Source organism: Acinonyx jubatus, chromosome F2, assembly GCF_027475565.1.
Source record: "Acinonyx jubatus isolate Ajub_Pintada_27869175 chromosome F2, VMU_Ajub_asm_v1.0, whole genome shotgun sequence".
Lineage (NCBI taxonomy): Eukaryota > Metazoa > Chordata > Mammalia > Carnivora > Felidae > Acinonyx > Acinonyx jubatus.
The window spans coordinates 15,361,915-15,386,474 of record NC_069394.1 but is presented as its reverse complement, the minus strand read 5'-3'; the positions used below and the strand labels follow the sequence as shown (position 1 = coordinate 15,386,474).

Sequence of the window (24,560 nt, the reverse complement as noted above, 5' to 3'; positions counted from 1 at the left end):
TTTTAAGTTGTGTTTAGTTAACTCAGGTTGAGTAACCGTTTTCTTCTTGCCAGGTTAGCCTGTAGATTTGTTCATGATTGATTTTTAGAAGCACTGAGGGAGAAGTCTCTCCATGGTCAGTGTGTGGCATGTTATGGAACATGTAAGGAATGTTCACTGGGTTAGTGGAAGGAACACTGCAGTTGAAATCAGAAGACCCAGTCTCATCCTTGCTCCTCCAGTGCCTGACTATATGACGTTGGGCTAGTGACTTGTCTTGTTGAAATCCTCAGTTTCCTTATCTGTAAAAAGAGGGTGACGCCTCGTAGGGCTGCTACCAGGACTAGATGAGATAATGTAGGTAAAATACTTCATGCCTCATAGGAAGTCAGGCTTCACATAGTAGGCATTCAGAAAATACTAGTTGCCTCTTTTAATCTCCAGGCACAAGGCTGTGAAATTAAATTGGGAAACAGAATAGGAAAGCTGGTTTATGTTTACATATCATCCCCGTGGCAGGTGGTATTTTCCATTGACTGCCCCCTTTTTTAGTACTTCCAGGGCAAAACGTGTGGGAGAATCAAGGAAAATAGGTTGGGGCTAGAAGATCTGGATTTACAGGGTGGCCACCAAGTCTGGAAATGTAGGTGAACACACAATACATGGCTTAATTATATAATATTACACTGCATTATGAAATAGTATTATCTGTGTTTTCAGACTTGGTGGCTACCCTGTGGCCTCAGCTCTGTCCCCTATTAGGTGTTTGGTTCAAGGAAGTTACTTAATCTCTCTGGGCTCCGAGAATCAGATTATGTAAATTATTCTAAAAAGTACTGTATACAGACTAGGAAGCATCCGACCGGTTTTGTCTTGGTCATTGTTTTAATTTTCCTGGGTATAGTAGCTTTTTGATTAGGTTTGTGATGGATAGAATTCATTTTCATTTAGTCAGGAAACCTTTCTCACAAGAGATGAATTGGAAGGGAAAAGGCAATTTGATAGCTTTAGTAGTGGGAAGTAATTTCAAATATCAGGAAGCCATATTAATTATAGAGAAGGCAGCATCTGAGAATTTGATAGGCTGTTAGGCTGGAGTGAATGGAACAGGTAAGGATAAAGGAGCATTAATGAACTACTGGAGCATTAGTAATTCCAGAGTCTTTATCGTGTTGGGTGAGATGTGGTAACTGAGGGAAAGATCCAGCGTCTTATCTATGGATTGCCTTCATTCCATGCTGTAGATGTGTATGTGATATAAAGACAGGGGATTTAAAATCAGAGGTCTATTTACTAGAATCTTTGTGGCACTTAAGAACGTTAGAAGTTACGGACCGAGAGGGGAAAAGGTAGTATTTCCGAAATCGGTATTTTGCCTTCTTTCTGGCTCCTACAGTCATACTAAATAGGTTTTCTGATGGACACTTAGCAAGAACAGAAGGAAGAAAACCACTTGCGTTTCCCTTTCTTTTAGATGATAACGGAAATGCTGAATTCCTTCTTTCAGTTATTGAGATCCTCCAGTGACTGGAAGACCCAGGGAAGCAATGGAACATGGTGGAGACGCTCTTGCTCCCCAGTGGTTCCAGGTGTTAAAGGCTGGTCTTCCTGCTTCCGAATGCTCAGAAAGAAAGCACTTCTGTGAAACGTAGCCTTCCCCAATCTCCTCTCAAGTCTGCTTTCTTCAGGAGAGAGAACCCCAAGTATGTACATCCCTTCTCCTGCTGTCTCCCCTCCACACACTCACACGAAGACTAGAGCAAGGAATACGTCCTTCATTGTTGAGATTCGAAAGCAGGGCGCCTCTTTACCACCAGAGAGCCTCAGTATCACCAGTGACTGCGGACTTGTATGGAAAAGGGAAGTTTATGTAAATGTGTATAAGAAAATCGAGATCCTCAGTAATTGGGGCTTTTCTAGGAACCTTGAATTTGATGGGTGTAACAGAATAAGCAGGTAGGGAAGGGCATATACTATGGGCTTCATGTACTGAGAGTTGCGTTGAAAGAATTACAAAGTCAATTCCGCAGCAAAGAGGCCGTGGAAGAAATAGGATGGGCATGGTTATAATATGGAAAAAAATCAGTGGAACTCTTTTATGTAAAACTCAGTGTTTCTTACATTAGAAATGCAAGTGGCAGAGACCGTGTTCTCAGTCTGTCTTCTCTGCCCCCCGAAAGGCAGTGCCTCAGTCCTTGATAAGAAAGCGTGTGCAATCTGGGAAACTTCTCTGTGACTCTCATTTGGTCAGTGTCGAAACTAACCTGAAAGTCCATTTGGTTGTTCAAAGGTCTCCTTAATCATGTAGTTAGAATGTTCATTTGATAAACATTACCTGGCTTATCATTTCAAAAACTGTTAGGAGAATTTTTGAAATCACTAATCGATGGGTTTAATTTCTGTGGGACTGCTCATGAATTTAAGCTGCCCTTCTAAAGAACATAGCATCCCGTCTCACAGACTCATGATTGTCTTAAAAGGCTGTGAAAACACGGTTCTTTGTGTAAACCCTGAGAGAAACTTAACAGGGCCCCTTTGACAGGCTCATGGGAATGGCTGCATTCTAAGCTGCATCCGCAGAAGGGCGGAAGAAAAGGAAAAGGACTGTCGCTCTTTTCTGCCACCTGCTCTTTGTCCAACCGCACATCGCACTTCACGGCCATCGTTCCGTGCTTCCTACCTCTGTTCTCTTTGTTGCCATGACCTGTCTGACCTACGTGGCGATAAAAATAGAGCAGTTTTTAGTGCTGCGTGTGTCTGATGCTGCTGGTACTTCTTACACGTTACCGCGTATCCTCACGACAGCCTGTGCAGTGGACGGTGTAATGTTTTTGGGTAGGGACGGAAGCTGAGGCGGACAGTTAGTGACATGCCTGAGGTTTTCCACACCTTGTGCAAAATCCGGTGGGTATTGTTCAGTCAGTTCCTCGCGTGACTTCTCTGCTATGGACACCCTCTCCCTGCTGAATTGCTGTGTTCCATTTATGACCACGCACGGCTGTTTTTCTTTCCGTCTAGCTCCTTGGCCACTTCTCCATGGTCTCCTTAGTGAACCCTCCTGAATGTCTCCCCGCCCACTAAATCTTTGTATTCTGCCTGTTCTTGGGCCCTTTTTCTCATACTACACTCTCTTCCCGAGAGAGAGAACATCCGTGCTTGTAACTTGAATCGTCGTCTGCCTGCTGCTGAGGCCCGAATCCTCATTTCCGCGCCGGGCACTCGTCTGAAAATCACACAGACAGATTCGCTCTTCTCTCTGCCATCCCCGCTTTACACGGGCTCCTTAAATTCAGCCTGCGTCGGGGAGAACTTGGCCCCCGATCTTCTGAGCTGCTGTAGCTTGGTGAACGGCGATGGCGTCCGCCCAGCTTCGCACACCACAAAGCGTCTCTTCGTCCTTCCTCCCCCGAGCTCCTTCCAGCATGCCGCCTGCCTCCAGACCTGACCGACTCGCAGATAGCTCACCGGCCTCCTCCCCGTCTTCGGTCTTCAGTTTCCCCTGGAGCGTTTGCTGCACAAAGCTGTGCCGTCTTCCAGTGTTTTCTGTCTAGTAGCCCAAGCAGTCTTTTCTAAACTGGACATTTTCATTATTTTGCCTGCCCTTTTCACAGCTTTACCGTCTTCAGTTATTCCTTAACTACTATCAGGATTGAATACAGACGTCTTTCCCTGACATATTCCCCTGCTTAGTCTCCTTTTTTACCATTCTTTTATGCTAGCTCTTAGAATGTTCTCCTGCCTCTGGCCTCAGTACACATCATTCCTTCTACTGGGAGTGCTCTTCTCTCGCTTTGGAAGCCCTCCTTGGAGGGCCCGATTTCTGTCTGTCAAGTGGATTTCTCTCCTGTGCTCTTGTAACGCCATGTACTTGATCATTGTTTGTAGCGTTTGTACCTATACTCCGCCTTCTCTCCAAAACCGTGTCTCACGTATGCAGCTGTCTTCTCGTTTCCACTTCATTTCCTTCCCGCTGGCGTTTCACATTCAACCTTCCAAAACTAAACTCTTCATGTGTTTCCTCCCACATCAGCTGTCCTTCCAGACTTCTCCACCTCAGAAGATGACAGCTATACTCTTTCATTCAGTCAGGGTAAAACCAAAGTTGTCCCAACTTCCTTGTTTCTCAGCCCGTACTCAGCCCATCAGTAAACTCTGTTGTTTCTATCTTCAGAATGTATTTAGAATGTGACCACCTCTTGGCTCCTTCTGCTGCCGTCACCCTCATCCGGCCATCGTCACCCTTGCATAGATGACTACAGCGGCCTGTTTCTGCCCTTCCTCCCCCAAATTGTTTCTTATCACAACAGCCAGCGTGATCCTTTAAACAGGCAATCAGATCTCCTCACTCCTGCCGAAGCCTTCCCATCTCTCAGAGGAGGGGTGAAAGGCCACACACACTGGCCTCTTTGACCTGTCCCACCCTCCCTCCGTGTTACTTGTCACCTCACCTCCTTTTACTCTGCCTCAGGTCTCTGTTCATGTCATTTTCTCAGTGAAGCCTTCCCTGACTGCCCGTCATAGATGAGGGCACCTACCCCACCCTGCCTGATTGTTGTCCGGGACGTATTCTGTACGTCATCGTGTGCTGGTAGAACTTCCTATAGAAAGTAGAAATGTTCCGGATCTGTGCTGTCCAGGAAAGTAGCCGCCAGCCACTGGCATTTGAAACGTGACAGTGTGACTGAGGAACTAAATTTTAAATTTTGTGTAATTTTAATTCAGATTTAAATAACCACCTGCGGCCAGTGGCTACTGTCTTTGGATTTCAGAGCTCCAAATTCCTTAAATATATTAATTCATTCAATATTCATGACAGCCTCTGACTTGATTAGAGTGTACATGAAGAAATCGGGTTTTTGAGTGGTTAAGTAACTTGCCCAAGATCACATGGCTAGTGGGAGGCAGAGCTGAGGTTGGAAGGTTCTGTCTCTAGGTAAATCTGGTTCCAGGGGCTAGGCTGGCACCTTCTATTCAACTCCCTCATGTCATTCTCAAGAATTGAGGTTCCACAGGCCAAGGGCCATCATGACATCTGGGTTCTTACTGCAGGGGAGGCCAGGAAAACAAATTTGGGGTTCCAGCCCCAGTGAGGTATCTCTCATAAGGTGGGACATTCCCCAAACATAGGAAAAGTATTCGAAAGGTTCTAGACCAGTGAGCTTAGCTGCTCAACCTAACTTTTCTCCCAGACTTAAATTTTCAAACAGCAGGAACAATAACAAAATATGCCCTACTAACATACTGCAGCTGTCTCTCCTCACATGCTCTCTTTCCCCCAAAGGTGGACCGGTCAAACATCTTATTAGTTACTGTTTGCAAGTCCAGGATATTTGGGCCACACTTATTTTTTGTGTGTGTTATTGTTGTGTTCTGGTACTCCATAACTAGTGAGCCACCAACTTTTCTTTTTTAATGTTTATCTATTTATTTGAAGAGAGAGAGAGAGAGAAAAGCACGCATGAACACATGAGTGGGGGAAGAGCAGAGAGAGGGGAGAGAGAACCCCAAGCAGGCTCTACCCTCGACATGGGGCTCAATCTCAAGGGGCAGATGTTTAACTGACTGAGCCACCCAGGCACCTCACCACCAACTTACATTTTCTAAAATATTAGGAAAAGGGGAAAGGGAGAAATTAGTTTAAAATATAAATATGTATGTGTCAAACTAAGGAAGAAATATGAAGGGACACTTCTGTCTTAGCTTTTACCATTAGTCCTGAACCCATAACTTCTTGGTATTAACTCCTTTTCTCCACTACCCATTCCATGTTCCCGTTGTTCGCAGCCAGCTCACAGTTGACTGTAGGTTTTTATCTGACTAGAACACGTCAACTTTCACTCCTGGGGTATCTGTGTTCCTGCCTGTATGGAGTTAGTTACGACTTCCGTTATTTTTTACCATTAGAAATGGCAAGACCAGAAGTTATTTCAGGTCCCCGACACACACCTCTCTTTTCTCACTCTGGAGCAGCTATCCTCTTTACCCTTGAAAATCAAGATTCATTGCTCCAACCAGTTCTGTAACCTCATCTGTCTGTCTGTCTTTTCAGTGTCACAAGGAGCTCAGAATTGCTAGGTTGCAGTTTAGGCTTCCAAATCAATGGAGGCTTTGTTGAGTCCCTTGGTGAAATCATTCTTCTCTTGGGTACTGAGACTGTTAAACCAGCAGAACTAGAGTTGCAGCCATAGGAGGTGGGGGGGGGCTGCAAGTTGGTCATTAGGTATGGTGACGGGGAGAAGATGTGTACTTGTTCCCTGCTTCCTAGCCCACATATTCTGGCTATTAGAGAACGAATGTCACATATTATTCACTGGTTACAAGCATCCTGTGGGACATTACTCTGACCTTATGAGGTGTTGTCTCCCAGGTAGCACGGGAACTGAATTTCCAGTAAATGCTTTAGCATTCTGAAAGATCGTCTTTCTGGATCATGGGGTACTTGGTACGACCAGAAAAATCACCTTAGCGTCAAGCCATTGCTGTACTTTTTTCACTACAAAATCCTGAGTGAAATACCATAAAGGTAAATAAGGCATTGAGTAATTCTGTGGATGACAGAGGCGTGGCGGACAAGAAAGGCAATTTCAAATTCAGAATAAGTGTCTTTCATACAAGAACTGACAAATGGCCACTGAAGGTTGGGGATATATGCTTGAAATCAACTATGTCTTCATAAAATTAAGATGGGGTGTAAAAGTTCATTCTTAATTGTTACTTGGAGGCACAAGCAAAGCAAAATTAAATTGAAAGGAGATTTGAATGAATGCAAACCATTGGTCACTGACTCAGCATGACCTTGGGCAAGATGCTTAACGGCTGGTAGCTGGCTGGTAGCTGTCCGTTCCTCACATCTGTGAAACTGGGATCATGACACTTGTGTATGGAAAGCTTTGAACCCCTCCGGTGAAAGGTGCTGTGCAGCGCAGTGTCTGAGATGAGTCCCCCCCTCCTCTCCCCTCCCCTCCACATGACCTGTGTTTAAATTGCGCAGTGCTTAAAAACATTGCCCGTGAAAACGATGTCCTCAAAATTCATGTTGTACATGCTCTCCCAGCATCTGATACGTTTCCTTCACAGCACTTATCACAGTTGGTGATAGTGTATTTGACTATTTGAATAATGCTTGTTTCCTCCATTAAATCCCAAACCGCATGAGAACAGCAGGGTGCAGGTTAGTCTGCTCACTGTCACATCTCCAGTGCCCAGCTCAGTGCCTGCGTGTGGTTAGGTGTTCAGTAAATATTTATTGAATGGGTGAATAAATGAATAAATAAATAATGCATGTTCACATGAATTCTGCCCAAAAAATAAAGCAAAAAGTAAAAAATACTTGAGAGGCAAAATTAGGAGGGTGGTTCCCCTCTGCCCCCCATATGGGAATCTAATGCTGCATCCCATATAAATAAATAAGTGATTCCCGTTGGTCATAATCTTATGGTGGGAAAGATGCCATGAGAAATTTATTGGAGTAATTTTCAACAGCATAAATGTTTAGTAACAGATGCACACACATGGCAAGTTGCCTCATTCAGCTGCCATCTGTTAGACAACTATCCTAGCAGGACTGGTCCATTAGAATGAGACCAACAGCTCTCTCACACATGTTTAAGTTCCATTTTGAAACTTCTTCTGAAAGCCTTGAAGGAGGAAAGATGTTCCCATGCCTGGTAGGCAGCTGCTCAGTAACGGTGTATTACAACACCTTGGCGAACCATGGAGTCCATTCGATGTGTCATAATGCTCAACAAGGAAGTATTTTCTCTCAAGCGTTTTGTCAGAAGTCAAACTGAATAATGGCACTAGGAAACTCACTCAACTACAAATAATTGGGTCCAACCGAGTTCACTGCAGATTGTGCAATTGACAACAGAGACTGGCATGAGATGAAGGCTGTAATCCATGCTGGTCATCATTAGTGTCTATGATAAATATATTTTTTCAAACAGGGCAAAGATAGTATAGTAAACTCTGTAGAAAAATATAGTGTATCTCCATATGTACGTGCAATTAGGTTATACCCAGTGAAAGCATAATGTGTCCTGGCCTGGACATGCCTTTCAATAAAAACTTTACCAAGCTTTTTTTGCTAATATAAAGATGGAGACAGTATTGGCCTATATAAATTTACCTTGTGCATGACCAGTTAGGTTGGTGATGTGTCATAAGTGTGAGCCAACTTCCATAAATGTCTCAGTGCTGAACGTAATGCCTGGTACCCAATTGGGATTTAGTAAATATTTGTTGAATATTTGTTTGAGGACCAAGTGAGACAATTCCCTCTGGATTCCCAGCATGAAAACAGGTCTCGTAGCTTTAGATCAAGCGGACTGTGAATTAGAGCTTGGAGTACTTAGTGCACCTAGCAGAACACAAAACAAATTGCTTATCATGACTGTGTACACATAATAAACTTCTAAGGGCTATGTGATTTCCAAAATGTAAACCATCAGGTATGTGTTATTTTGGGAGCCAAACATCTAACAGTGGCTGTTTTGGAGAGTAAATCCATCTGAGTCTTGGTTTAGTTACAAGAATGACTGATTTTATACTAGATTCTCACATGATTCAAAAGTGTGTGAATGACTCAGCCCATTAATATCCTTAGCTCCTGTGATCTCCCCTCCCAGTGAAATGATAGCTATAAGGCAATAATGATAATTGGAGGAGGAGGAAACCTTGACTTTGCCCTAGGGCAATAAAATGACATACTTAGAGTAATTGCATATGTATATAATACTGTTTGAAAGAAATGAGGTATATTATAAATATTTAAAATTTTATGTTAAAGCATGTTGGAAATGATACAGGTAAGGATGAAATCCTGCCGTTTGTTCCTACCGTAATCACTTTTCCTGAAACAGTCAGCCTCTTCATGAGGGAAAGAGTCACCAGAGACCTAACTTGGTTGTTAACAGCTCATTGATTGCCTTCTCCTTGCTGACACAGAGAAATATTACAGTCACAGGAGTGTTGGGTTCCAGTTAAATGTAGCTAAACATTCACAAGTGATCTTGAGCAGAAACTGAGCAGTTAGTTGGAGAGCCTGTGGAACTTCTGGGTATTTGTGTGTTTTTTCCTGTTCTGGCTCCATCTTTTTGAAACAATTAATTGAACAAAAGTCTGCATATTTCAGAGTCTGTACTTTGTGCATGTCTCTGCTTTTGCTAAAGTCTCCAGTGACCAAGTCACCAGGTCTAGTGGGCAAGTCTCAATCCTTATGTAGCTTGACTTTTCTGTAGCATTTGACAGATCTTGAAATTCCTTCCTGGACTTCAGGGGGATTTTCTTTTGTTTGTCATCTTAGCTCTTGTCCTTCTTTTTAGGTTCCTTTAGCTGCCCCATAAATGTGGTATTCTCATAGTTTTATCCTTGGTCCTTTTTTGTTTCTATTTATTCAGTCTTCTTGGTAACCCTATTTGTTTCCATGGTTTCTATTAAAATCTATACAGTGATTCTTCCATGTGGTGTTTCCATGTCAGGCTGCTGAGCTGCTGAGCTGTACATCCAGGCACCCCGAAGATAGATGTGTAATGAGTGTTATTGAATATTGAGTATTGAGTGTGTGTTATTGAGTATTCTCTGTGGTTGACAGCTCACTGCTTCATTGCTTCCTTCCATCTATTTTTCTCAAAACACTGTGAGGCAAATACTGTGATTCTTTTCTCTTTAGACGTGAGGAAACTAAGGCTAGATGCACTTCATAACTTTTCCAAAGTCATTCAGTTAGTAGCAGAGCGTCACATTTAATCTCAAGTCTGGAGCCCACATTTTTAATCATAAATCCTTTGGGTGAGCATATCAAAATGGAATCCTTTACTTCCCCCTCTCTTCTTCATGATTTCTCCCATTATTCTCTGTCCTGCTTGAGAGGATCGTATTTCATCCCTCAGGTAGAAATCTGGGAGTTACACTGGATCCCTAAATATTGTGGATCGCAGAAGTACTTTTATTTTTATGGCTAAAATGTCTCCTCTGCATTAAATAGAGGTTTCAAACTCGTGGGCTTTAGGCTGATGTATTGTCTGGACTATGCATTGTTTTGAAAACTAGAAAATGTGTCACAAAAATCTAGATTTCTGATTTTTCTTTAAAAACTCGGACTTGCTCTGTCACCGGGCCACAGACATCTGGAGCTGTGTAGCAACTTCCTCTCACCTGGGGCTTGTACTGTCTGCTTACCAGGGTCCTCACCACTTCCTCTTGTCCTTTATTGGGGGTTTCCTCAGATCTTTGCTTGACCAGCCCTGTAGGCATTTATGACACCTGGTAAAGGCTGTGGTTTTGCTTTCCCAGCTGGTCTTGCTTCCTCTCTAGTTTTTGCCCTTGTACTGGAATGATTTTCTTAAATCTGTTACCTGCTTTCTCTTAGCACTTGTGATTTATGTTTCCCCACTGGCTCCTCCCCCTTAGCCCACAAACATGTTCAAGGCTGTATGCCAGAGGTAAAAGGAAAAGAACAAAAGTTTTTTAACATCCACAATGTGCCACAGTTAAACACAAGCATGATTTAATTAATCCTCACAGCACTGAAGTCGGTGTTCCTGATTCCTAATTCAGAGGTAAGAGAAATCTGAGGCCTGGAAGGATTGTCCCAAGATCCATATGTAGGGTTGTTTCAGATCTGTCTGATCCCGGGTTACATGTTCTTTTTCCTCCGTTATGTCACTTTGATTTCAAGCTACTCTTAACCTCCATGCAAATAAAGGAGTCTCTCCCATCTGTCCCATGATCGACTCGCATCTCTCTCTTCCTTTACTGCCGAACTTCAGTTCATCTGTTAACGCAGAACTCCCTTAATCTCTTTTCTCCTCTCAAGACAGTATCATCTGGCTGCCCCATAGTTCACTTGTTCCTCAACATCTTTCAAGCACCTACTATACAACAGGAGGTGCGCTAGACCCCAGGCAAACAGCCCTTGCCTGAGAGAAGCTTCACAGGCTGATAGGCTAAGATGGGTAAATCGTTCCGCTCCAGGGTACAAAATCCCTTGTAATGAAGTCCAGTCTCTGTTTAGACCTTATCTTACCTGAGCTCTCTTGCGTCATTTTCCCGCAAGGACGAGCATCTCTCTGTCAAGGAAACTTTCCCTTTTCTTTCTTCTGTGGCATTCCTCACCCCTGGTTTTCTTCTTTGCTTCTTTTAGAATTCCTTTTGCGTCTCTTTTCTTTCTGCTCCCATCTCCTCATTTAAAATGCCTCTCCCGCTGTGTACCAGATCTCTCCACTCAGACAGACATTCAGGATTGCCCCTTCTTTCCTCAAGAAAATGTCCTTTCCTTGGTTGCCCATATTAACTGCTACATATCTTGGAGTCACCGCTCTCACAAAAAGACTTGGCCGTTGTGCTTTAAACATGGCATCGTGATGCGGTCCGGTTGTCAGCCCCTCTGCCATTAGTCAACCTACAGCAGTAACTTCCTCCCCCCTCCCTGTCTGAAGTGCATCTTATATGCTTGAACTACAGCAGTGATTAAAAAAAAGTTTCTTATGGTACTCTTACTTTACTCCCTAAGACCTCCTAAAATTGTCATTCCTGCTGCCATCAGGCCAGGTCTCACTTTCAGAGCTGTTCACCACGTGCTCCTGATCGACTTTTCTGGTTTCTCTCCAGTGTAGCAACAGTTCTTAGCCCATGGAAGGCACTCACTGAATAGTGAAGAGGGCAGTGGGTAGTGAGTGAATAAAAACCTGACTTTTTCTCTCCCGACGGCAGAATCAAATTCCCATTATGTAAGTATGGTATCTGTTAAGTTTACCTCTCGGTAGTTCCTATCGTTTTTAAATTATAATGGCATAAAGATTAATAATCTCTGAGGTGTTTAAAAAAAATTCTGCTTCAGAAATTTACTAACCCAGTGTATGTGCTGAATTGCGTTCCCCTCGAATTCATATGCTGAAGTCCTAAACCCCAGTACCTTAGAATATGACAGTTTTGGAGATGGGTTTTTAAAGAGGGAGTTAAGTTAAAATGCAGTCACTGGCATGGGCTTTGATCCAGTGTGACTGGTACCCTTATAAAAAAAGGGGAATTTGGACACGGACAGCTAGAAGGAAGACCATGTGACAGATGACACAGGGAGAAGATGGCCATCTACAAGCCAAAGACTTCCCACCTCCAGATCTGTGAGAAAAGAATTTCTACCTAGAAGCCACCTAGTCTGTGGTAGGTTGTTGTGACAGCCTTAGCAAACTAATACACCCAGTGTCTTTTAATTCACTTAGGTTTTAAGTCCTACATCAAGGGACTTGATCTTCGGGAAAGAAATGGACTAAGGATCCAGTAAAATCTCCTGCCATGTCACATTTCTTTGAAGTATTTGGGATTTGTCCTGGGGAAAGAGGGCCATCCTTACCTTTTTCAGACTAGATTACACTTACGATCAGCTACCCAAAGAATGGCTTCTTTCCTTCTCATTTTGGGACTGTGCAACATATTTCTCTTGAAGATACAAACAAAGCAAGAGTCCATGAAAAATATCCTTAATCCCCATTCACTGCATTGATTTAAACAGATAAGGAGTTCGGTATTTTCCAGGCTCTCGTTTTGATTGCCAGAGCCCAGTAAGTTCTCTCTACCACGCATAGCTGTGCCAACCGCAGCATCACATTTCCAGAGAAGATACTTGCTGCAGTGAATTTATGTGCTTTCCGGCAGTTCTATTGAGGTTCTGGCCTTGGGGAAAATGAGTATTTTGAATCACGAAATTTGGCTTATTCAGGTTTTCCTAGTCCTATTTCAGGTCGCCATGTTGTCGATCTCAAAATGCCTATCCTTTCTCCATCTTCTCCGCCCCCATCTTCCAGCCAGCAATTCTGCTTGGGTGGTAATGGGGCTAAGGACATTAAATATGTTGAGCGGGCTAGAGACTTTACTGGAAAAGAACTTTTGCCTTTACTGATCATCTGCTCAGCTCTGCTCTGATTGCCCCAGATTAAATAACAATTTCAGCCCAGAGAAGACCTTGAGAAGGTCTTTTATACCTGCTTATAATAGCACTATTCACATCTCAGGTGGATGTGAGTCCATTTTATTTTATAAATCCAGAGAGAAAGACTATAATTCTTTTCTGAGAACTTGTCATTTATTTTCTGTATCTACTCTGAACTTTTCATGCTACAGTCTTGAACTTGTTTCATCCTGTCCTGTCCATTATAGAGGTAGAGGATAGCTAGTCACATGTCTAACATCTCCTATTCTTGAGACATGAGGCATTGTTAAACTGCCTCCCTACCTTCTCTTTTCCAAACTGAGCTTTATTGGTTCTTTAGCCGTACAGGACTTATTTAAAATTTTTAATTATGTATAAGATGTGTCATTAAAGCCTCTCCATATTTCTCACAGCTCTCTTTGATGATGGATCCAGCACTGGTTGAATATCACCCATGCAATGAGAAAACAGTTTCTACACTCTGTACCATAAATTACATTTAGGCATTTTGGTTTCATGGTTAATTTTCATTTTTTTATTTTAGCTAATTAAAGTGCATAGCAGTTAAACAAAAGAAGATTATATAATTCTTTTTTCCATGACAAAGGGTAATTGAAACAGATAAATTACAGGTAATCTTTTGACTTCACACTAGTTGATACTCAGATTCAGAGAGATGAATATATTCCATGGACTGGAACCAAAAGCAAGAATTTTCTGTATCTATTTGCAGTCTTAACATTGCCTCCAACCAACTGGATTATAGTAAACAAGTCATTTAACTTCTTTCTATATAATTTTATTTACTTATGAAACTGAGGAAGGTAGACATCAAGGTTAGATGACCTCTGAGTTATCTTCCAGCTTAGAAATTGTCCTGTATGCTCTCCTAATGTCAGTTAAGTCTATCATTTGTGGGTTTTAGTGGGGAAGTATATTTGGGGCATGTAAGATTAATTTGTTTGAAATCTGTCGAGTACATATATTGAATACTATCTACTGCATGCCACGTGCTGGCAAACGCAGTGATAAATCACACATTTTTCAAAGAGTCGGCATTTTGTTAGGGGAAGTAGACATGTAAAAATAAATGCAGTCGAATATTAAGGGGGCTATGGTAAAAGTCTAAGGCATGTTGGGCTTAAGGGAGAGTTGGGCTGCAAGGGAGAGTTTGGTGAATTTTGCTTGGTGCAGGGGCAACAGGAAGCCAAATATGAAGGCCTAAAGAAGAGCAGTCACAGTGAAGGGGGTGGGGAGCGGGGGGGCGGGGGCAGCAGCTTGACGGCAGTGGCTAAAGGTTGAGGTCAAGGAACTAGAAACAGTGGGTACAGATGATTTTTCCAAGGAGCTAGACTACGAAGAGAAAGTACCTGAGCGGAGCGGGCAGGGATTAGAGGAGTTTGTCTGTTAAATTGGGGAGTAAGGAGCCAATTCAGAGGTTTTGGGGGAAAGAAGGTGTGGCCTGACAGACGTGAAGATAAATTAGGAATGAACTTGAAGCAAGATTAAGGATGGAAAGAACAGATAGATGGATCGCTATGGTGATAAAGTGAACATAGCAAAATGTCAGTTGTGGCATCTAGGAGGTAGATGAGTGGTAAAATACAATTCTTTCAACCTGGCCACATGTTTGGAAGTTTGACAGTAAAATATTGGGGGGGAACAAAAAGAAGATAGATTGACAGTTTAGCTTTGAACAGAACAGGGGACACTTATTCCTTGTGGCTGCAGATGGCAAAGTTCAAGATTAAAGCCTCAACTTCTTTGTGAAGTAGGAGCCTCTCTCTCCTGCTGGGACAGAGAGCCAGAGAAGAGGAGGAGAGGGGACTGAGCAGACCTGACAAAAAGGAGGAAGCCATGAGGCCCAGGTTCCCTTGACGTTGGAGGGCACAGAGTTGCTCTGGTGTGAGATTTTTCCCTAGTAGTTGTCAGGAGACAGGAGGTTAGTCGGGCATTGGAGGGAGGGTTTAAGAAAGTGATGAGGAGATGGGATGAATGGCTCCCCAACCGTTTACCGGCCATCTGTTCTGGAGCAAGTCCCAAGCTCACTGGTTCTGTTGGGATTGTGTTTTCTACCTCACTGTATTTTTATTTGAATGAAATGAGATGAAAATAATGTTCACAAAACGGTGTCATTGTTAACCTTAAACGAAGGCAATTGTGTTGTTTGTCTTCCTCAGGTAAAAGAAGAACGTCCAGAGAAGATACCAGATCTAAAATTATTAGTGGAGAAGAAATTTTTGGCTTTACAGAATAAGAATTGTGACACAGACTTTCAAAATAATGCAAAATTTGTACAGTTTAAACAACAGCTGAAAGAACTGAAGAAGCAATGTAAGTCCGCATGCTTTGCTTTGGTTTGGCTTTTTGAATTTAAGGAACTGACCTGATACGCCACCCCAGAAAACTGATTTTATAAAGTCTGCCTATCTGCTTGGCTTGATCCTCTTTCTAAATTGCTTTTTATTGTTGTTGCAATTCTGTATTTTGTCTGACTTTTGGTTCAAATCAGCCTGTCCATTTCTGAAAGCCAACAGTTTCCACAAAGTGCTAAGAAAATCCCCCAGCAGCCAGACATGGTTACACTGTATTGTCCCACTGCTGGGGAGAGGAATTGGGAAATTAAAACGGAACTGTCTTATTAAAATAGCAATGGTGTTTTTCAAATTTTAAACTGCTGTGCCATGCTTTACAATAACCAGTTTGATTCTGGTTTTGCTGCTTTGGAGTAGTAGCACCGTTTTCTCAGACTAGTTTTTTCTTTTCAGTTGTGGACCAGAATCTTCTTGATCCCTTCTGTCTTCGTAGTAGCATTAATGCCATGCGATCGCGATTTGGATTCCAACATAATTTTGATTTAAAAACGAGATTGGGAAAAGAAGTGATTCATTATCCCAAAATTTTGTAGACGGTACTTGACAGAAATCTGTCTTTTCTGTACAGTGAAGTACATCCGTCCTTTTCTTTTCCTCTTTGTCCGCTTAATCCACTTAACAACTTTATGTAATTTGATCGTTTTTGCATTTGCATTGTTTGTCATTGCTTTCGGCTCATGACTCTTTTATTCCTTACAGAATCGTATAGGGAAGCAAATAACTTTTTTGTAAACTTTAATTTCCCATCACCTTCATTTGCATACGGCTGGAGCACTGTGGTAGGGCATGTAAATTTACTTCATGTCCTTATTTGTACTGAGTGTAGGGATTCCTATTTTGAAATAAGCTTTCTTTTAAATATAAGCATTTTCTTTAAATTGATGCTGAGATCTCAAAAAATGACTGAGGAAGCAGCTTTACTTTTGTCTATCTTACAAGTAACTTAAGTTTCACAATTTGGAATGTTTTGCAATCCTGATGAGACTTTTGCTTTAATGTGGATTTAAACAGTAAGCATTTTCTCCACATTTTAGTCTATTTTCTTCTTCTTCAGCTACCAAAATCCTTCTAATATAAATTGCGTGGTTCCCCCAAATGGGTAATAATCCCCCAAACAGGTAATATAATGATTTGCTAGTGTCTTTCTGATCTTAAAGATGCTAGTGAATTTCAGTTTTTGGTGTTGGTCAAAGTAGCCACATGTATTTCATTTTTCTGCTTGGAGCCAATAATGACAAATTACCCGATCATAATCAAGATCAAAAATTCTTGATTTTTTTTAAAAAGGTATCTTATGATACATAGTGAAGGATAAATATCCAAAAATATAAATTTCTTCCTCCTTTGTTATTGTTTACAAAAGTATTATTCCGTAAGAGATAGCTGTAAAGATTTGTAGAATCGTACACTCACAGTGACGCACTTTATAATGAAGAGTGTGCAGTTCAGCAAAATGATACGTGTTGGAATCGTGGTTATTATTTCTTTAATTCTCTCTCAGATGGTCAGGGGATGGTGTTGGGGGTGGTTTCCCAAGGCTGGCAGTATTTCACATCATTTGGATAGACAGTTAAACTTTAAACTTGAGACAAAGTAGACTTATACTGAAAGAAATGCTTCCTTATATCGGGTTCCCCTATATACGTAACACTGGAATTAAGACAACTTTCCCTTTTTGTTTCTCCTAAAATACTCTTTTTAAATCTCAAATGACAGAGCAAGCAAAATATCAATGCCCTCTTCAAGTGTTCTCAAAGATGTGCGCACACGACTTGCAAATGCGATTTTCAGTGCGTTATTAGTGCTGGCAAAGTAGCACCGTGGGCGATGGATTCTGTTTCTTTAGATTTAATGCTGCTGTGAGGACGCTCATTAGCATCGGGAGCCCACAGTTTTTGCGGAGCCAAGTCGGAGGGACCAGGCTTTATACAGGAGCCAGTGAATATTTGTTTTGAGAGATGTTCTGAAGGGAAGGAATGATAATAATAATTTTTTTTTCTTTTTTTATAAAGACTGGAAACTACAAGCCAGGGAGAGAGTCTTGCTTCAAGTTGCCTAGTTTGGCAAAGTAAAGGCTGTAACAGTTTTATTGGTCTGCACAGAGCTCAAGGGTCCTTTCATGAAAATCACCACCACGCTCTCACCTCCTTTATTTACACAAACCTAAATTGCGTGGGATTCAGTTTTGCCGAGTGGGGACCCGATCACAGCAACGCCAGGAAGCCCTTTGGTGGGGACAAGTCAAGATGGAGATTGAAATCAGGGGGTCTGAGGAAGTGGCGTGCAAGCCACCTCCCCGCACCCCGCGGCCAGTAAGTTAACCCAGCTGTGGCTCGGCAGCTGGTTCTCAAACCGTCTGGTCTCAAGATCCCTTTACATTTAAAAAATCTACCGAGGGTCTCCGGAGAGCATTTGTTTATTACATGGGTGGTAGCTTATTGACATTTATCACGTTAGAAATCAAAACTGAGTCCTTCTTAAAAATACTAATCTGTTTTAAAAATCAGTGATAAGTCCCTAACGTGTTACCGTAAGGAGGATTATGAAATATAACCATGTATTTTCCAAACATGATGGAAAAATGAGTGAGAGGTGTGAAATTGTTTTCCATTTTTGCAAATCTCTTCAGTTTGTGGCTTTAATAGGAGGCAGCTGGACCCTTGCATTTGCTTCCGCATTCAGTCCGCTGTGGTACGTTGTTTGGGTTGAAGCCTATAAAGAAAATCTGGCCTCACACATCGGTAGTCAGACTTGCTGAAAGGATCGTGCAGACCACCCGAAGTTCTCATTTTGAGAACCACAAATTTGGGCCAGAGGTCAGCGAACTATAGCCTGTGAGTCAAGTCCAGCCTGCCTGTTTCTCTAGGTCCTGAAAGCCAAGAATGCTTGTTTTTTGCCAACATATTTAAGTTGCTGGGGGAGAATTTAAGAGAAGAATAATATTTTGTGACATGTGAAAATTACATAAAATTCAGGTTTTAGCATCCAAAATAAAGTGTTATTGGAATGTAGACACACTTACTCGTTTCCACATTGTGTGTGCTTTACACTATGATGGCAGAGTTGAGTAGTTACATCGGAGACCATCTGGCAAACAGCTTTTAGTGTTTGCTACCTGGCACCTTACAGAAAACGTTTACTGACCTCTGGTCTAAACCATAATCAGAAACAAGGACAGTTTTGGGGAGGGAGTGTTTGTTTTCTTTTTGTTTTGTTTTGTTTTGTTTTAGCTTTAGATTTTTCCAATAAATACCACACATTTGTCTTAGGTGCGTTCAAAACACTTCGAGGGACTGCTGTATATAAGTGATTGCATTCGGTGCTCCGAGATAAATAAAAGGCAGAGAAGACAATATATGAAAACGTGAAATAATGTGAGAACTATTAATAACAAATCAAAAGCAAAGAAAAATGCAAGAAACCACTGCTGTACAATATAGGAGAGAGTGAGACTAGGAAAATGCAGCTTTTATTTGTATGGCTGATACAACACTGCCAGTCATTTGATAGGCGCTACGTGGAGCTGTATGTTCAGAAAGATTCAGAGGCTGAGTTCAGGCCCAGGATTACGGTGGGAAAGAGTAGAGATAGTACAAAAATCTGGTATTTGCCGTCCCGAGAATGTAAACATAACAGGTACGCCATACTCATTTCAAGATACGATTACTCAAAAGGTAACATATTTACACTGCACACAGTAATTCTTTTATTAGTAGTTATTTATGTCTTAAGGATATTACAAGGCATCGGATACAACTTCTTTGGACAGTTTACAGACCCCTGGTCTAACTGCAATCAGGGGCACCTGGGTGGCTCCGTCGGTTAAGTGTCCGACTCTTGATTTCAGCTCAGGTCATAATCTCATGATCTGTGTGATCGAGTCCCATGTCAGCCTGTACACTATCAGTACAGAATTCTGTCTCCTTTCTCTCTGTCCCTCACCTGTCCCAACACTCTCAAGTGTCCCAACACTCTTTCTCTCTCTCTCTCTCTGCCAAAACAAACATTTCAACCACAGTCAGAAACAAGGGTAGGTTTTTGGTTTGGATTTTTTTTTTTAAACTTCAGATTTTCCTATAAATACCATACCTGGGGACCCATTGTGTTGTATATTAGAGATACTATGTCTGTCCCAGCTTCCCAAGATTATTACCAAGATCTAATGCGATAATGGATCTTGGCAAACTGAAAGCTTGCTTTAGATTTCACTTATTATTGATATTGAGAAAGGGCCAGTAGAACATGGTGGAAAGAATATGAGCTTCGCAGCTAGAAGACCTGGGTTTGAGTCACTTAATGCGTAGCCTGGCCTCCCTGCAGGTGCCGCCCATTTTTCTTAGTTGTAATTCTTGGAGGCATATAAATCAAGATTGATCGGCGATCATTTTTACCTTTGGTAGTGGCGATGATAACTGAGTTAGGGAACAATGCCAAAGAAAAAAGATTCCATTTCCCTAAACGAGAATCAGGTTGTTAATTAACCCAAGTTGTGAAACCCAGCAATATGACTTGGTTTAGGGAAGACGTGACTGTACTTTCTTGAGTAAAGTGATTTTCATTTATCTAAACAATATGTTCAGGCGATTTCTCTCTTCCTTGATGCTTTTACTTAAACTGTCTTCACTATTCCAACTCCTGGTTTCCTGCACTTTTGCATCAGGAGAACTTAGTTAGAATGTGCAGTACCCCTGTACGGACACTTCCCTCAAGTCATCAAGCGATCTTCCTGCCATCCTTTATTCACTCACCAGCTCTAGAATTAGCAGGCATGAGGATTTGTAGTGCAGCTCAGCCAGGCAGAACTTGAGGACATTAGACAATAATTTGATATTTAGAAACCTTTGAAATATAAGGTCTTCACTTTGTGATCAAAAGTAGAATGGACTGAATCTGTGGTCTTTAGTATTAAAAAATCTAATCTGAAATGTAATTTTATTGGTACATTGAAATGCTTAGAGGAAAGGCAAACATTTACTAATCTGAAGACCTTCACCAGAAATTTAGATGTATTTCTGAATTGTATATCCCACATAGAGGATGTAGGATATAAGGTGTGGAGATCATGGAATCCACGAGTGAACTTAGAAATTGTTTCAGTGATGGGGACATTTTATACTGTAATCTTGTAATTACATGGACTCACAAATCAACTCTGTACCCTCACTTTAACACACTTAATTTAGTTACCAAAGCTGATAGAATAGTGAGCGACCATTCACGTCATAGAAGGATTTACCTGGGCTGCCATGAATGGGGAGCTCCTCAGGAACATTAGAATACCTTCACTTCGCTATTCCTAGTGGGTTGCGTTCCTTTTCCTTCTATATCTTGTCAAAACCACAATGCAGTTCCACAAGGGTAGGGACTTTGATGTTTTGCTTACTGCTTTAGTCCTTGAACTCCAGCCTGATGTCTGGGCACATGGTACCTACAGCACAGGTCCTTGACGGTCACAAGACTCTTCAGGAGAACCATCAAATACTTGAGAGCTTATGCCCTATCTGAAGGAGACACCTGCCACGCATGCCTGTCTGTTGTTGCTGGGAATAATAGGTGAGGACCCACTGTGGCCAGATCCTGAGGTTATCTGGGGAAACCCAGAAATTCAACTGATTATTTTTCCATTACCAGTTGTTAAAACACTGTGCAAACAAAACTGTCGGTTTGTGACCATTGGTTTTACCTTCTCATACTACCATTTTTCAGTGCTTTGTTAGGCCCTTGACGAGCAACATCAGCTTTAATTTGGCCAATTAACAGTAGACTATGATTTCTTCAGAGAAGGGGGTGGTTTTGTTGTCAAGGCCAGGTTGTGCATTTCACATCATTTGGGAGTATATAGAAGCCTGGTGGGTTCTATTGAAAAGCAAATGGAGATTTTTGTGGATGGAGGGGCGGGATCTGTGAGCTCTTAAGCAGGTGCAGGTGAACAGTGGGGTTAAAGAGAAGATAAGCAATTTCGAAAGCTGGGAGGCCATGTGTGAGTGTTGAAACCTGAAAGGAAAGAGATGAGAACAAAGGTGGTGCCAAGAGGCAAAATGTTTGGCTGTGCCTAGAAATATGTTGGGTGCTTTTCAACTGGGCAAAGTTTTGACCAGCCTGACTCAGTCCTGATAGTCTTCAACGCACAAATCTCTTTGTCATATGATAGAATATAACCACCTATCGAAACAGTGTGCATTGCTGGCCTGCCATTAACCAAGAGCCCAGGACCCTTCAAGGCAGGAATTGCTTAATCCTCCCTATATTCCTTTTGCTCCTCACATACTCAGAGGTTGGTTAATATTTATAAAACTGAATTATTCAACTAGAAAAAGAGGGCCAGACCCTAGTGAAGGCATTGTGATGATAACACACCTTTTCTCTTCAATAATACCTCATCAGTAAAGAAGCGAATAAGAAGACAGCTAGCGTTCAGAAGGTTGGGATCTAAAATGAGCAAAGGTTAGCAATTTATATTGTCTTGGAAAATCCTTTAAATTGCTCAAAAATTCAACATAAATGATTTTGTGTGCATATCCGTTTACCTACTGGTGCAAACGTATGGTGTATATGCTAATACACAGTTTTCAGTGTCAGGTAGCACCATGCTTAGGAATTAAGTATGGCTCAGTTTAAGTGTGACTGCTTAGAACATTTAAGCATTTAATGAAAACTTAAGTTGCTGGCTCTTCCTTAGACAGTTTTATCATCTCTGTGGCCCTCACTTGGTCTTCATGTTTTCCTTGATGATATTGATCAAGCCATTCCCATTTACTTGCTGGATGACCATTAATTGGTGGGAAATGCTAAAAATCATAAGTTTCACAACAGAGACTGACTTTTTCAGGCTGGATTACATGCCTGACTAAGGGTTTATGCTCATTGAGTGAGATTTCTGTGCTATGCAAATTTTTTATTCCTGTGTGTTTGCCTCTCTCCCTCTTCCTCTTCTCTGAGTCAGTGTCTGTCTGACTCCCTTCTGTGTCTCTCTTCCCTTCTGCTTTGTGTTTCCCACCCATGTAGTTTCTCTTTCCCGTACATCCTTACTTGCATCAGTGAAGCTGAGCGGTACCATTCCCATCTTCATGATGAAGCAGCTTCAGAGAGGGTAAGTGATATGCCCAGGGTTACAAAGCTAGTAAACAGTGGAACCGGAAGACAAGAGACGCCAGGGATAAAAAGAGAGCATTAGGGCCAGGTGTAGCCGACCTCCTCCTCCTCCTCCTCCTCCTCCTCCTGTTTCATAGAGTTGTTACTTTCCAGGAAGTTTTACGTTAAGGCAGGATTTTCAGTACCAAAGAAATAACTGAGTGAGTGAGGAAAAAAGGTTCATTCAAATCAGATTGATTCTGTTGTGGTGTTTTAATCAGGGCACTAAGCTATTCAGGGAGCTCTTTGGCAGTGAGAAATGCTCTTTTCATGGAGCAGTAAAGACACCATCTGCTTTGCCTTCACCTTAGGTTTGCCCTAGTCCTTTTGGAAAATAGGAATAGTCGAAGTGATAGGCACGCTTCATAAAGAGCTTGATGTATATGATACTTCATGATTCCTTGTTGAGTTAATGCATAACTGGAAGCATTGTTTGAGTGCCTACCCGTGCATAGAGTATGGTACCTGCATACTTTGTCTACCTTACCATTTATTTCTCACAACTCTACAAGATAACTATACCCATTTTACAGATTAGAAAATGTGCAAAGAGAAGTAATATAACTTCCCTCAGATCATAAATGCTGAAATTCAGACTCAGGTTTGGGTGACATCAAAACCCGTGTTCTTTTCCCTGCGTACCACACTAACTCTTTAAGACACGTGCCTGTTTGGTTTTTCTCTCCCTTCAAGCGTTTCATTTATCTCTTGAAGATTTGATTTGTCGTAAGACTCTTGGGTAGTGAACAATTTGTTTGAATCTCCCAGGTCATCGATCTGCATTGCTGTACTCTGAGGACACTGGGGGAATCTGCCTCATCCAGCTGAGAGTGAGTCTCTTGCTTGGTCACGTCTACCAAGCAGAGGTCAGAGAGTGGGAATCATACCAGACATTCTATAGTAGTTTATTTATGTGTTTCATACTGTCTTCAAAGTATGCCCTAGAGAAACAGGTACTTGAAGTGGGGCTCACAGAAGGGCAGCAGTTGACTCAAGGTCACAAAATACGTTACGTAGTGAGATTCAGACCTGGGTCCTCCTTTTCCAGATCCTGTGGTTTTGGCAATACACTCAGGAAATAGTGCCTAAGGATACCGTTTCCGGTGTGAATAGTTGCTGTGTTACGGCAGAGAGGAATAGGGTATTTGTTGTACTTACAAGTTTAGAACAAATTCCATGAAGTTTATTTCAAGCATCACGACAGTAACCCCGTGCCCGTACATCATCTCTCCTAGTCTTCACGATATCCACATGCGAGGGAGGAATGCACTAAAAATGCAGGCTCTGTTTTTAGCAGACTGAATCCTGGAGGTGACATATTTACGCAGTGTCTCACAGTCAGGAGGTCACAAGGCTAACAAATAGATTCCTGAGGAAAAGGGAAGCTTTAGGATGAGACATGGCTATAATTAAAGTTATTAGGAGAGAAAGGTTCAGTTATCAAGGGTGAAATGAGTCAGCGGCAAGTTTAAACACAAACTGTGAGCCCTGGGTGTTTTTTCCTCCTGGTGGCTTACGTTGAGAGTGTGGGATGCCGTCCATGCTCAGAAAGCAGCCTGAACCTAGAATGGGGAAGGACCAAATCATGTGTCCTGGGGACGACGTACATCATACTTAAGAAAAGAGTTGTCTTGTCAAGTTATTATTTCCTGAGGTTGCAGTCATTTCCATTTTATGGTGGTTTAGACGTGTATAATGACACAATGGGCGGCCCTCTGTAGTCGAAGCCTCGCCCCATTTTTAGCCCCTGGCAGTAACTGTTTTTGTTTCTTTTTCTTTTTTTTCTCTGTATGGTTCTAACTTCTCCAGAATGTTGCATACATGGAATCATACAATATGCAGCCATTTAAGTGGCTTCTTTCATTCAAATGCAGACTGCATTTGAGATTCAGCCACAGTATTGTTAATATCCGTGGCTGGTTGCATTGTGTACTGTGACTGGTGCTCCACTGTATGCATGTATCATAGTTTATTTATCCAGTCACCAGCTGAAGGCCATTTCACTTGTTTCCAGCTTGGGGACGTTACAAATCAAGGTGTTACAGAACATTCGTGTACAGGTTTTTATGGGAATACCAGTTTTAATTTCTCCTGGATGAATACCCAGGCATGGGGCTCTGGGCTGGTATGGGAAGTGCACGTTCAAC

At 41.9% G+C, this 24,560-nt stretch overlaps 1 protein-coding gene across 4 annotated transcripts in view; it reads left to right on the top strand.

Annotated features, from left to right (window-relative positions):
* NSMCE2 (NSE2 (MMS21) homolog, SMC5-SMC6 complex SUMO ligase) overlaps nt 1-24,560 on the top strand; it is a 213,861-nt gene that overhangs the window by 51,092 nt on the left and 138,209 nt on the right. For all 4 annotated transcript variants that reach the window (XM_027063925.2, XM_027063924.2, XM_053208210.1 and 1 more), the window contains one exon: nt 15,088-15,241. In XM_027063925.2, the coding sequence (XP_026919726.1) occupies nt 15,088-15,241 (154 nt within the window). The remainder of the gene's footprint in view (nt 1-15,087; nt 15,242-24,560) is intronic.